This window comes from Hippoglossus hippoglossus, chromosome 18 (assembly GCF_009819705.1).
Source record: "Hippoglossus hippoglossus isolate fHipHip1 chromosome 18, fHipHip1.pri, whole genome shotgun sequence".
Classification (NCBI taxonomy): domain Eukaryota; kingdom Metazoa; phylum Chordata; class Actinopteri; order Pleuronectiformes; family Pleuronectidae; genus Hippoglossus; species Hippoglossus hippoglossus.
In genome coordinates this window covers 3,456,107-3,469,996 of record NC_047168.1, presented here as the reverse complement: position 1 = coordinate 3,469,996, position 13,890 = coordinate 3,456,107, and the positions used below count along the sequence as shown (strand labels likewise).

General features: G+C 41.7%; 1 protein-coding gene across 2 annotated transcripts; it reads right to left on the bottom strand.

Annotated features, from left to right (window-relative positions):
• Positions 1 to 708: 708 nt before the first annotated feature.
• Positions 709 to 11,933, bottom strand: rela (v-rel avian reticuloendotheliosis viral oncogene homolog A). 2 transcript variants are annotated; one of them, XM_034568721.1, is made up of 11 exons: positions 11,687 to 11,933; positions 9,921 to 9,953; positions 9,523 to 9,656; positions 8,129 to 8,274; positions 6,353 to 6,444; positions 5,534 to 5,668; positions 4,652 to 4,756; positions 3,042 to 3,257; positions 2,865 to 2,945; positions 2,148 to 2,231; positions 709 to 1,796 (listed from the first exon to the last, which is right to left on the bottom strand). In XM_034568721.1, the coding sequence occupies exons 1-11, from the start codon at positions 11,691 to 11,693 to the stop codon at positions 961 to 963; spliced, it is 1,869 nt and encodes a 622-aa protein (XP_034424612.1). In that variant the 5' UTR covers positions 11,694 to 11,933; the 3' UTR covers positions 709 to 960. The 2 variants fall into 2 exon arrangements, with proteins under 2 accessions (XP_034424612.1, XP_034424611.1); XM_034568720.1 differs by having other exon boundaries at positions 9,523 to 9,659; positions 11,687 to 11,930.
• Between the last annotated feature and the right edge of the window lie 1,957 nt (positions 11,934 to 13,890).

The window sequence follows — 13,890 nt, the reverse complement described above, 5'->3', positions numbered from 1 at the left end:
ACTGTAGGTGTGAAATCGTCATATTCATACAATAACTAGAAAAGCTGATGAGAGAGCAGAGGAAGCCGAGCTCTGGGTGAGGTCAGAGCGTGAAGCTTGAACCTCTTAAGCTTCTGTTCTATAAGCATGTACTCATTAATGTGGCTTTTTGGATAATTACTTACATATATACGCCTTCATTTGCCTCTTAAAACTGAACAAGGGCATCTGTATAGAGACAGTGGTGTTACAGCTGCTGCTGACCTTCAAAAAACATTCTGTTGAGTTACAAAAGCACTACATGGAGATACTTAATTAAAAGACAAAGAGACATCCTTTGCATAGACTTGACTATACTTGATTAAAGTCTTAATGAGATACACCGGCTGCTGTGTTTAAAAATAAAAAAAAGGCAGACCAAACACATTTCACTTAAAGACAGTGATCAACACATTAACACTTACCACAGCTACCAGGGTTGGCAGAAGTACAGCTAAATTTTAAACCAAAAACATGCTTAACATGTTTCACAGAAAATATCCTCAACAGGAAAACATTTGAACAGACTCCTACAGCATCTGATCTGATTGTCTTGTTAAAACCAACATTTTACTGTGGGTAAATCTTCCACTATCAAGTGGACGCAGGCAGTAACAGTTAATGAATGATGCTAAACATAGGCTTGATAAGGGCAATGAAATCTGATTATGCTCTGTCCTGTGTTTTATCTTTATATTTCATTATATAAAGCCTGGCTAAACACGCTCATTGAATACCATAAAAAGTCTTTACTGGTATTTCAACAAGCACATCAGTAACAGTAAGCAGTTTGCTACATTCTGTCTGCTCCAGCCCTTCATATCCACCTGGTTTCCTTTATGTGTTTGGTAACAGCAAAGGACCTCTAGTTCTGAAGGTTAAATGGGCAGTACACATGGTCTATGTGAGTGTGTCCGTTAAAAACAATCACGTGGACAAACTTTAACTGGGGTGTCCTGTCACAAACCCAACATGGCTTTCGCTGTTGAGAATGGAAATAAGACGATCCTCGTCAGCGGACATCAACTCATCCAACTCATCCAGTACAGGAACTTGATGGTGGATGTTGTTGGATGCGACATTTGAGCCCTCGTTCTGGAGCAGGGTGACGATGCTGTTGGGGTAATTCATCCAAGTGCTTCCTGGGTTGCTGGCGGGGTCAGAAGTGTTCTGGGCAACAGTGGAGGAGCTGGAAGGGGCCTGTTGGCATGAAGCCTGAGCCAACATCGAGGTGCAATTTCCAATCTCGCTCATGAGGCGGGGGTTCAGAAGGTCCACAAAGTCATCCATGTTTAGGCTGTCCAGGGTGCCTGGGGCCTGAGCTTCAGAAAAGCTAGGGAACTCTGGGATATCATCATCCAGTGGTGCGTCCACACGGAAATGAGAGCTCTGGAGGGTATAGGAGCTGTTGGCCTGCGAGGACGCCGTGCTACCCAGAGAAGCGGAAGGCTCCTGGGCCATGGCGGAGGAAATGTTGGGGAAGAATTCATGCAGATCAGACAGGTTTACGGTTGAGTAGTCCGGGTTGGCAGCGGAGGTGGTGGTAGAGGTGGAGGAAGATTGTGGCTGGCTCATTGAGAAGTTGGCCACTAGTGTGGCTTTGGGCTGGTTGCCCAGGCTCAGGCTCTCCATGATCTTCCATGTTTGGCTTGTAGTCACAGCTGAGATGGAGGGGGAGGCCTCTACCTTGGGCTGGACTGTGAAGAGCTGACCCGGCTGATTGAATAAGTAGGAGGGCTGAGATTTCCCTGCACTGGCACCAGAGGGCACCACAGCTGCTGAATACACACATCAGACAAACAAGCAATTTCAGTTCCAAATCATCAGTTTAGAAGTTCAGTGTGTAGAATTTAGGGACATCTAGTGGTGAATTTGCATATTGCAGCTGAATACCCCTCAGCTCACCCTCCCCTTCCAAACATGAAAGAGAACCTGAGGTAACCTTCAGTTGTCATAAAAACTCAAAAGGAGTTTAGTTTGTCCAGTTTGGACCGTACAGATTTACTTGATAAATGACTGAAACAAATGATTATCAAAATAGTTGCCAATTCATTTTCTGTCGATTAACTTTTATCACTATTCAAATCAGAGCTGACCTCTTGACCCCTCTCAGGGATCAACAGACTCACCAGCTTGTGCGTTCATAGACGGAGGCTTGGCAGTGACTGTTCTCCGTGCTGTGCTTATGTGCCGTCTATCTTGTGGAATGGACACTGAAATTTGAACAGACATGATTATATTACACTGCGACACACACGCACACGCACACACACACACACACACACACACACACACACACACACAGTTACCTTTTTAGATTATTGCAGAGTGACAGAAAACAAATCTATGATGTCTGAGGCGTCTCACACAGGCACACTAACGAAAAAAACGAAGGCAAAAGCGGCAACACAACTATACAAGCTACACAACAAAGACACAATCACATCAGAAATGAGCGACAATGGATGTTGACAATGAAACGAGCAGAGCTCCTTTTTTGCTGTCAAGTGCGCCATCGTTTGTGAAAACCCAGTCAAGTTGGCCGCTGCCTAAAATTTGATCCTTGTCTACTTGATCTGCTACGATACCGATTTTTGGAGCACCCTCAAGAAGAACGCACTTGTACCCTAACACCTTGGATAGACAAGCACCAAGTTTTAGGTGGCGGCTAGCTTGACTGGGTTTTCATAAACGACGGCTCGTCTCATTGTCAACATCCGTTCTCGCTAACTTTCGTTGTGGTTGTGTTTGCGTTGTTTGGCTTTTTGTCACTTTTGGATTCCTGTTTTTTCCATTAATGCCCATGTGTTGACGTCTTGGCCACCGAACAAATCTCATCAACATACCACTAGACAACATGGGTCCCAGCTTCAGGCTCTGGAACATGTCTCCTGTGCGCTTCCTCTTCTCAGTCAGTCTGTATTCATCTACAAAAATCATTAAAAAAAAAGAAGTTATAAGACACAGGTTGGAGAGTTCCACCTTAAGGTATCACACAGGAGAATGAGAACACTGTGTCCGACCTGGGTCAGAAGGCAGGTACTGGAAGTCCATTGGCTCGCTGACCTCGCGATCAGAGGGCCGGCGGAGCTGCATCTTCACTCTGATGGGCTCGGTGAGATTAGAGTCGCGATAGGGAGGTGTGCGGAACACGATGGCCACCTGCCTGTGGACGTCGGCCTGGGAGAAAGTGCCCTTTCCCTCCCAAGAGTCCTGGAAGAAACGCACCTCGATGTCCTCTATAAGGGGAACAGAAGGTGGGAAATGTAAGGAGAAGCGCAGAATGGACTCAAAGCATAAAAGAAGAATCAAAGTCAGACAATGGTGTTTGAGGTTTGAGGATATTAAGAGAGAATAAAAGCTTTTAGTCATGATTAATGAATGAGCTGTCACTTCTGCTGCTATGCAACACAAAGTTTGGTAAAAGCTTACAAGCCTTGTAAATAGCTTTAACTGGTAAACGTTAAGTAAGAACCAGTATGACGTTATGGTGGCTCCGCTTGGGAAGAAAGTAGCTACCTGACATTTTCCTGGAGAGGTCAGGACCAAAGATTTTTAGAATGTAGTTCAATTTCACAGGTTCACACACTGTATTCACACTGATGTAATGTGTATCCAGCTTGAGCCGAGAATCAAACTGCTTTCAGACATGCACTGAACTCTGGTTCCTGCCAGCCCCCCCTAGTAGAAATTCTGGATAATGTAGGAGTGAGCTCATGTGAGAATACAGCAGGAAAACATGTGACGAATGCAATTAAAAAATATCAAATATCTTAAGATGAAAATGAGGAGCCATATGCTGGTGTCTATGTGCTATGGCATTTACACATCATGTCCTGCTTCCGGCACACTCTACTCAGACGCCACCCCTCCTCTGAACTCTCAGGAGATTTCGCTGTTGTTGTGAATGCGTCTGACCAGGATAATAAGGACTTATTGCCTGAAAGCGGCTACAAAGGGTAAAACTGAGTTTACAAGATGCAGGGAAAGTTCAAACAGCTTTTACAAAGAACATTACAAAGCTGTTTTAACATTCTAAGCATGGACAGGCAGAGACCCAGTGGTATGCAGTGCAGCCTCACCAGAGAGTCTCTAGTCTCCAGTAGAGACACAGTGCTGATTCATTAGTAAATAGGAAATGAGAAGTTGGTCGTCTGAATACAGGAAGAAAGCTTTCCCTTCCAGAGACTGTTTTGCATTGCACTTCTCACAACAGATACAGCGACAGACAACGAAACCTCACATGTGGCCAAAAATACCGCTTCATGCTGGTTGTATGCAAAGAGCAGCTGTTTTGGCCTGAAATTCAACACTTGCTCTTTTTTTTAAATCAGGCTCTTTGGCTGCTTTCTTTTAAATTTGAACTCTAAAGCCCTGTTCAGACCTGGTAACATCCTTCCTGACAGATCCAATCACCACTGAACAGCGCTCAGTCTGCTGTGACCACTTGTGATCGGATCTCACTTCCTCGCTCTACATGCAATTACACACATTTGTCATTTCTGTTCCCAGAGACCAAATGATGAGAGGAGTCTGATGTGACTCTGTTGGTTAGTTGTTGTGAAACTGTAGTGGGTCAGAGGACATGAGGACATGAAATGCAAAACTATTGTACACCGCAGACATATTGTACCTTTTTGCACTTTGTCACACAACAGAAAGATTTCGTCCCCTCCCTTGCAGCTTCCAGAGTTGCGGTTGACTCTGCAGATCTTCAGCTCAGCTGTGTTTGGGGCTCCTGCGACACAGAAGAGAGCATAAATAACATAAATAAGCCAACAGCAAAGCTACAGGTTCATACCAGACACCTGCTAGATGCAGAGGAATTTGGGCTGTGGCTGACAAATCAATGAGCCTTTCCAATTTGATTATAATTTCAACACAGGGAAGCAAAAAGTTTCTGAAATATTCTACTGTATATAATTGTGGTAGAGTGGATTAATCATTATGAAAAAGTCCACCTTTTTCAGAGTTTTAATATAAAAACTAAATGTCACATTTTGAAAGTGAAACCAACTTGCGTGAGAACATTTATTCACATTGAATCGGTGTTAGATCCTGAGCTGAGACAGGGCCATGATGCCACACACACACTAACTACATTTCCTCTGCACAGGAACATACAGAGAATATCAAAATGTCTTGATGACCTCATTTTATTTAAAATACAGTATCCCCCTAAATTCTTTTGTAAAAAAAGATTCTCCAAACTTACTGTGGAGAAACTGAATTCATTCAATTGTAAAAAATAATAAAAAAGGGACACAGTCACAAATGGTTTCTTGAAGGTATCTTCAGATTGACAAGAAAGGTTTGGATGCAAAGAGGAACAGTGTCGGAGGGATAAAACATCGCAGGAGATACTGACTATTGTCAGAGTGTGAACTTTATATTGCATGAATGTGTGACGAAACAAAGCTCTCCTCAAATGGATAATTAACATATGTGAGATTAAATAAACCTGCATCAACTGAACTTAAATATACAACATATGTAGACATGTGTGCCCACTCACTGTTGTCGTAAATGGGCTGCGACACCACAGGCTCCAAAGGAAACTGCTCCCCTGTAGACAGAGTGATGGAGGCCTGCAAGCAAAGCCGCACTGAATTCAGGTCAAACTCCTCTTCCCAAACCTTCGCGTCTGGAACTGCAGCCAAGAAAGAGCAGAGAGAAGGAAGGGGTGACACATCGGTCTGGCAGAGCACTGCTTCCTGTCACATGCAGGCTGTCTGTATTTAGGTATCAGTGGAGGGGGGACAGCAACAAATTAAACTTCCTGTTGATGTTGTGGTTACTGTCTGTGATGTTTTCCTGTTAAGTATTATCTTCTCTCTTTCTCTATTTTGTGTGTAACACGTGAATATTGGGGCGGAGACTATGCCATATTATTCAATACATTTTCAGAATTTTTTTTTAGCTTCTGGTGCTTTGTGGCACCATTTCTCTATAAAGCCATGCTAGCTACAATACTGCTAGGTACAGGTTGAGATACAAATGTGGTGTTAAACCGGAGGACCGTAAAAGAGTGAGAGAGTAAAGATATCACACGCTTGATAAAATGTAATCAGGACAGTAGCCAGCGTAATGTTGGCTAAAAAAAATATTTACGGCTACAGTATTTTACCATTGTTATGCCTCGCAAGTACGCCAAGAAAAAAATATTATTGCAGACCATAAACTGTATATAAAGATGGATGCCCCAAATATTTGTCTTTACATTTGAGTGGGACGTTTGGAGAGTTTCTCCGCTCAGCGCACACCAACTACCAAAAGGGCAACATCACAGAAAGTGCTGAGGGCTGTACACTCGTCTGCAACCATGACTACTCACTGTTGAAGGGGTTATTATTGGTCTGCAGCCTGCAAGTGATGGCCTCAGTCACATCCTTCTTCTTCACACACTGTATGCCCAGGTTCTGAAAACTGAAAGAAAAAAAAAGTCTAAGACAAAAACCACAAAAGCGTAAACCTGCCCTCTAATTCTAACACTTGTAGTACTTGATATTATGAGCTTTTTATGGGATATAACATAGTCTGGAACCGACTCGTAACGGTTGGTAAATAGTCAATTTACAGTTTCACACATGGTGCGGTCCATCAACCCCCATTTTAATTTTCTTTGCACCTCTGCTTTGGACATTTCTGCTCCCATAAAAACCACATTTAAAAATAATAAAGCATCATCACTTTGGATCACTACCCACATCCCAAGTTCAGCAGACAATCGAGGGGAGAGTGGGTGGAAGTAGAAGAACACTTGACTTTGAGTGCACCGCCGAGAAATTGATATATTTCAGACCACAATTACTATAATAAGGTTGTTAACAATTCAAAAGCTTAATGCACTTAAGATCGTTCCTTTTGCCAATAACCACTGCTTTAGAATGCTGGTAATCACCTTTAAAACTCTCATAGAAATAAATTAGGTGAACTTTTCTGAGTCTTCTACAGTTTTATCTTTTTTTTTTACCCGTCATTTGATTGTTGGTACATCATGTTTTCATTTTGTTTCTCTGTCTGTTAGTTTGCAGGATTGTGCAAAAACTCCTGGATGGATTAACATGGATCTTGGTGGAAGGATGTGGTATGGATCAGGAAAGATGGTGTGGATCCCAATAAATGGGTACATCCAGGAAATTTGTGTCACTCTCCCTGCAGCATTTATTCAAAAAATGTTTAGGTTCATAATGAAACTGAGGTAGGATAAATTAGAATATGGCGAGCTGCCACAGTCCAGAAGATTGATGGGAAACACTGCTTTGACATGGAGAGATAGGGCATTTGATCTGTTCTTGGCTTGATCCAAGACTTACTTAATCACAATTTTCTGAAAAACGATTAGGTTACTCATGGTTAGTTCTTAACTGAATTGTCGTTGTGTACAGTCTGGTAATTATAGCAAGTGAACGCCTCCCTTCCTACTGGCTGTATTCCAGATCATTTCAAAAATGCCTGTGTGTGTCCAAACAAAGAAATAGGCCTCAATCCTTCTGTCGACGTTGATCACAGACGTGTCTCCAAATAGCCATGTAACTACAGTGCAGCTCTTTTCTAACTGTAGAGTCCAGGAGCCATTAACATGCTGCACTTATCAAAATATCAATATTTGTACGTGAAAAACAGAGACGGGCATATAAAATTCCCTCCTGCCGCACAGACTGGTGCATTTATTTAATGAGAAGTTTAAATGTTATATAATTAAAAGGGATCTTATCAGTCGGTGCTGCTGCCATTTATTTTTTTCTTCACACATTTAATACATTTTTTAAAGATGTAGAACTAAAACAAGCCGCTGACAAAGAGCAGAGTCTGCAGAGGGAAACTGAGCTTGTCGTTAATTAGTTTATGCTGTTAATGTTTTACCCAGCTCCAAACTCAAGGGGCGGCTGGCGACAGTAAACACATCAACTCCCGCAAATGATGAAGGCTGTTTCTAGGCCAGTCTCTAACAAATGCAACCTTGTTCTGGTTTGAAATGCGTCCCCCCCCCCCGAGGCAGCACAGTGAACACTGAAATGAAGTGAACGCTGAAATGGAGTCACAACAAGCAGAATTTACTCGCGTGTATCGGAAGCGCATGAAATACCGAGTGTCACGCTTCACGTACCTGTGTATTCGTCTCTCCTGCAGGTCAGCCTCGTAGTAGCCATGTTTGCAGTCCTTCCCGACCAGTTCGTGGGGGTGAGGCTTGTGCGGCGCATTCTTTGTCACCAGCGAAATGCGCACACGCAAGGGGCCGCTGTAGTTGTGCACCTGTGGGAGGAATGTGTCGCACTTCGGTGAATCCAAAATTCAATTTTAAGGGCACTTTAGAAGGGTGGATGTTTGTTTTAGTCGACTAGTTAAAAGGGTTTGATCTCACCAGTCCCTCTGCTGAAACCCCTGAGAATAACTCACATGTTTGTCTTTGTAACACAGGAAGCAACAATGTTTCAAATGCTTCAAAGCTCAAAAAGCTTTAAAAAGCAATGGCTAAAAGCTCATTAATTTATGTGTTATATGTCATTTGTTTGATTCTTACACAATCTCAAGAGAAAAAATATTACTTACTTATATTATTACCTCCGCTCAGGAAGTGTTTGTCTGTTATTTAGCCGGATTACACAAAAAGCTACTCATCAATTTCCAGGAAATTTTTTGGAGGGGTGGGGCATGACTCAATTACATTTTCAGGCAGATCCAGGATTTATAATTTTTTTTTATTCAACACTGTAAGATAGGCCCGTTTTTCTAAATTTTGGTTTGTTTTTCAGAGAATAATTCCTGGATCTTGATGAAAAAGGGGACTGATATTTATGAGTGTGTGCAATTTGGTGCAAATCCAAATGAAAATGTGGATCTAGTGAATTTAAATGTGTTTTTTTTTTCGTGAGGGGAGTGTTGGGCCTTGGTGGACGTACGTCTAGTTTTCACGATCAATTCATCTTTTGGGAGTGAGAAATATTATCAGGAGGTACAAGACAAAGAAAGGAATGCTGCAAGCTGAGGTGATCTCTGACACGTGGTTTAAAAAACACTTCACTTTAAATTATATAATGAAGCTGCTACATATTTTATCATGCTGTAGCACATGTCTTGGTCTATTTGGGGTACAGTTATATATAGTATGTACATTGTTTTTTGTAATATCTTACAACCATCCTCTTTGTTATAATTATCTCCATCTAGATTTGCTTTCTTTTTTCTTTTTTTTTTTTCATTCTTTGTATGACTAATGGTGTTTCCCTTAGCGACTGTTGCGTTTGCTCCTCCTCAAGTATCACTGTGTTAATTTATGTTGTGATACTAAACAAAGTTCTTGCTTTTCTTGCCAGAGATGACTCAGCCCTGACCTACCCCCTAGTGCCTCCAGGTCCAAAACAATGCAGGCAAGTATGGAAGTGTCGTAGCAGAACAATAAAAAGTAACATAATCTAGCATTAAACCCTTTTAAGTTGGCAGAGCGACATTAAATAGATCACAGCTGGAAGACGTGCAGTAAAATGTTTGGTCCGAACTCACCTTGATGGCTGGGTGAGTCTTAGTGGTGTCGTTGCTCTTCTCTCCGGGGATGCTGCCGGCTGAACGTCCTTCACACTTATACCTGAACCTCATGCCCCTTGGCTTTGGCTGCTCAATAATCTCTATGAAGGGGCCTGCTGTTGGGACAGACGCAGGAGGCATGAAAGGAAGAGAGGAAGAAGAAGAACCTGCTTGAATTAAATGGAGTTGTCACTTTCGGAAACACAAAAGCACTTTGTTCAGATTGTGGAACTGCCTCTCTACATGGCTTTATCTCTGTCAGTGTGTCAACACGGACATAGCCGGTCATCGGTACACAGGGTGTTGAAATGTTTACACGTGAAAAGTCTGCAGGCAGTATCAGCAATGATTCACATTTGCGGGAAACAGCTTCTTACCTGGGTTGAGTGTCGTCATGTCCCATCTATACACTGTGGTGAGTAGAAAACAAGAGAAGCAAGTTTAACACTGTTAGTCTCAGAAGAAATAGCAGTACACCGTTTATACTCATGCACACGGCACCAAACCAAATGCAGCATCAGCGCGTATTTGTGGTTTAGGGAGAGTTTGTCATTTGTGTTGTGGCCTGGGTGGAAATCTTTCGAGACACAGCAGCGTCCAAAGAGGTCAAGGGACGGCGAGTAGCTTCCCAGCTAAATATAATTACTCATTAAAAAAAATGCCTGCCAGAGCTCATAAAGAAGAAAAAAGGGCAGAGTGAAGCAAACAAAGACCGACAGGGTGTAAGATCAGTGTCAAATTACCCATCTCATTGAGAGGGAAGAGCAGGCAGCGCTCTTGTTTCAGATCCTCGGTTAGTGAATCGTTGAGATTCACAGACACAAGTGCGCTGCGACTTTAGATCAGGTGGTCAGAGCTCCACCCTGCAGCTTGCAGCACTTGTTCTGTACAAGAGTTGGAGCAGGATACTTTCCAAGTTGTAGCAGGCGTGTGACCCGGCCACAGACCACAGTAAATGAATGTGTGAACTTTTTCGCATCTTAGCTTTAGACCAAGCAGTGACAGATGTAAACAGTCACTACTTGATTATTTTACGTAGGATTAAAGTGGATATTGGGATTAAACAAAGCATAAGTACAAGTAAGTGTGTAATGTGTGCAATCACGACTTTTTATTTTAAAGACATCCCTGTCAATTTGTTGAGACTGGATGCTGTGAAAGTGAAAGTATCCTACATCACCACTATTTGGTTGCAGCACTGAAAGTATTAATATCAAAACACAGCTGGTACATCTGAGACACATGTGTGAGTCACTTTCACTGCTTCAAAAAGTTTGTTGAGCCTGTTCCTCTCATGGATTGTTGACTTTTAGTGTTATTTAAAATTTTTATACATCAACAACTCCTAGAAATGGATTAATCATGTGTATCAACAAAGTAAATCTGTTTTGGGAGGTCTCTGATGTTAAAAAGCTTGAACGCATCGATCTCCATTATAAAAACATGCTATTTAATGTTTATTTCGTTTACAGGGAAATGTAAATATGACTAAAAAGTTGAAACAGGGACCGATTTGAAACGTCACAAGATAGTCTTAATATCGGCGTGCATATGTCACAAAACAACAGACCGGAACTCACCACAGTTTGTGTGAAAAACACAGAGCGTAATTTCCACCTATACTTAAACCAAAGTGGGCGGTTGCAAGCAGCGTGGGCCGATTGTACTCAGGAGGATTTTTAATTGAAACCAATGAAGGTTACCCGCTTACATGTTAGCCGAATTGAGGAGAAATTGTTCACAATGGGCCGCAGCATCTTACAATGTGAATGCCAACTCGTTTTTCACCCCCAATGTACAGATACTAATAAAATAGCCACATATTTCAAAGGAGTATTCCATGAGGTGGAGTGACCCGTCAGGGCCTTGATCTCGGCAGCTTGTGGTTCAGCGGTGCCAGGTGAGCGAGTCACGTGAGGAACAGAGGAGTGAGTGTGATTGAAACTATCCGATTTGACAAAACACGAGAACAGTAGCAGAAGTGAATCACAGCCCGATGTGTGCGTTAGTGTCCGGGAAGAGAAGGCTCCTCCTCGGGGCTTTCCCCCGGACCGAGCGCAGACAACAACTCCCTGGAACACTTTCACCTCCACGGCCCTCCGCGAGCAAACACCCCGGACCGACACGCAGCGGCTCCACTCACCCTCCATGGCGGCGTCCGCGTCGCGATCACGCTTCTCCCTCCACGGCCCCGTTGTCCTGATCCTTGTATATGTGGTTGTTTTTCAGCCACAGGTCGCTGCACACTCTCCTAACTTCTTGACACAGTTCTCGTTCCGTCGCTTCCTTCGCTCCACCTACATCAGTGTGCAAGAGTCAAGCTGCAGGCAGGTACATTCACACGTGTTCCGGTGACAACTTCTGTTTGAGGAACGTTGTTGCTGCAACTGTTTGTTTGTTCTGTGCGTAAAACGCTTCTTTCCAAAGTCAAACTCATGACTGAACCACAGCAGGGTATTCATTTCACCTTTCAATCATATCTCAGCTGCTTCTTCCGTCTTTTTAAATAGAAACATTACATTTTGGGATTTAAAAACTTGAATGTGTATGTATAAATATCAATATATACATACCTAATGCGGTATATGCAACCTGTAGGTCATTTCTTTCAATTACAAATGCTCTGCTATGAATTGCAATTAGACCTTTTGGAAGCAGATAGATTATTAAGTGTTTTTCAGTGTTGTCATTCTTAAAAGTGATTAAACTAGAAATGTGATTTACAGATCCACAACACAAAACGCCTCTAAATAAAGCTCTTACTTTCAAAACGTACTTTTTAAAAACTTTATTTGTTATTTAGCTATTGCTTATGTTTCTTGTATCCTTTAGTAATACCATTCATTTTAAATAAATGATTGGATTTGTTGCCCTTGATATTAGATTTGCTGTCTTTGATTTTAGTTGACATTGTATTATTTTGCTTGTTGTCTCTGATGATTTGAAAGGTGCTATACAAACCAAGTTATTATCATTACAGATATTAGTGTCTTCTTTATTAAGTAATAATATGGTTTGATTTATTAATGTTGACAGATAATCTTTACATTAGGGTTATATTTTAATTTATTTATTCCTATGTACTTTACAAGTTTTCTACCAAAATGTGCAGTAGAATCGTATTGAAAGTGTTTAGGAAATTGCAAAACTATATTTTATAATAACCACAACAATGGAATCTTGATCCAACAAATATTAAGAGTAAAAAAACAACACATTTTACCTTTTAAAATCAACACATATTGACTTGTTTAGTCTTTCATAGAAAACAAACAAGTAATTTAACATCGTACTTCGTGATTTGTGTATTATTTGACAGGTTTCAGGATTTCAAGATGAAAACTCTGGACGGAGAAATACAAATACCTTGTGATTTGTTGTTGTTGGATTATGTCTGTTTATGGACGTTGTGTGTGTCTTGCAATGGAGAAGCATATTATTGATTTACAGCTGTATGTCATTGAATCTATCAACAGAAGAAAAAGAATAAAGGTCTATTTGGAACATACTCTTAAGTCATTTGAATAACTTTGTGCTGTTATTTTGAAGAACACTCGCATATTTCCTGTGTCATCCTCTGGCTTGACACAGCTGCGCCCTTCTGTCTTTCCTCTGCATTGCTGCTTGCCACCACCCACTCCAAACAGTGCGGAAATACCCAGATGACGCAGTAGAGAGGAACAGAAAAGTGAGTTGTGAGTGGGAGAGGCCACAGCATAACTTCTGGCTTTAGTCATAACCTGGCAGAGAGTTTCAGACCGGATCCACCTCAGTCTGTGCCAGAGGTTTATTCTCAGGGTTTCTCCAGTAAACAGACCCTGGTCGTGTCCAACACCCGGCTCTGATTGAACTTTTAAAGTTTTTTATAAACATCTACAGACAACCATTCCCCCACTGACCCACGAGGTTCCAATCAGCACAGTGAACCACATACAAATCCTTTTCTCAGGCCTCAAGACTGGCGAGACACTGATAGCAAACATCTCCCATCATAATATTTATCTGACAATCATTATTCTATTTTTAATAATAAAATGATTCTAAAAACAGTTCATTTGAAAGCTTTGCACGTACATGTCCTGACATTACCAGGAGAGGGCGCTGCAGTTGCATAAATCAGCATCTACTGTCTGTGGATTTGGCCCATGATAATATTTAGTGACATTTGTCATGTTTCTCCTTTTTTGTTATTTCTTCCAGTTTTCCTCATTTACATTTGTTTATCGGTCGACTGCACTAATGTTTGCACACACGATCATTTTTCTAGCATGTGACCAGGGATCGAAGTAGATTAAACATCCAACTGTTGCAAAAGTTGCCAACTAAGTTCATTTATTTCCAGTAGCC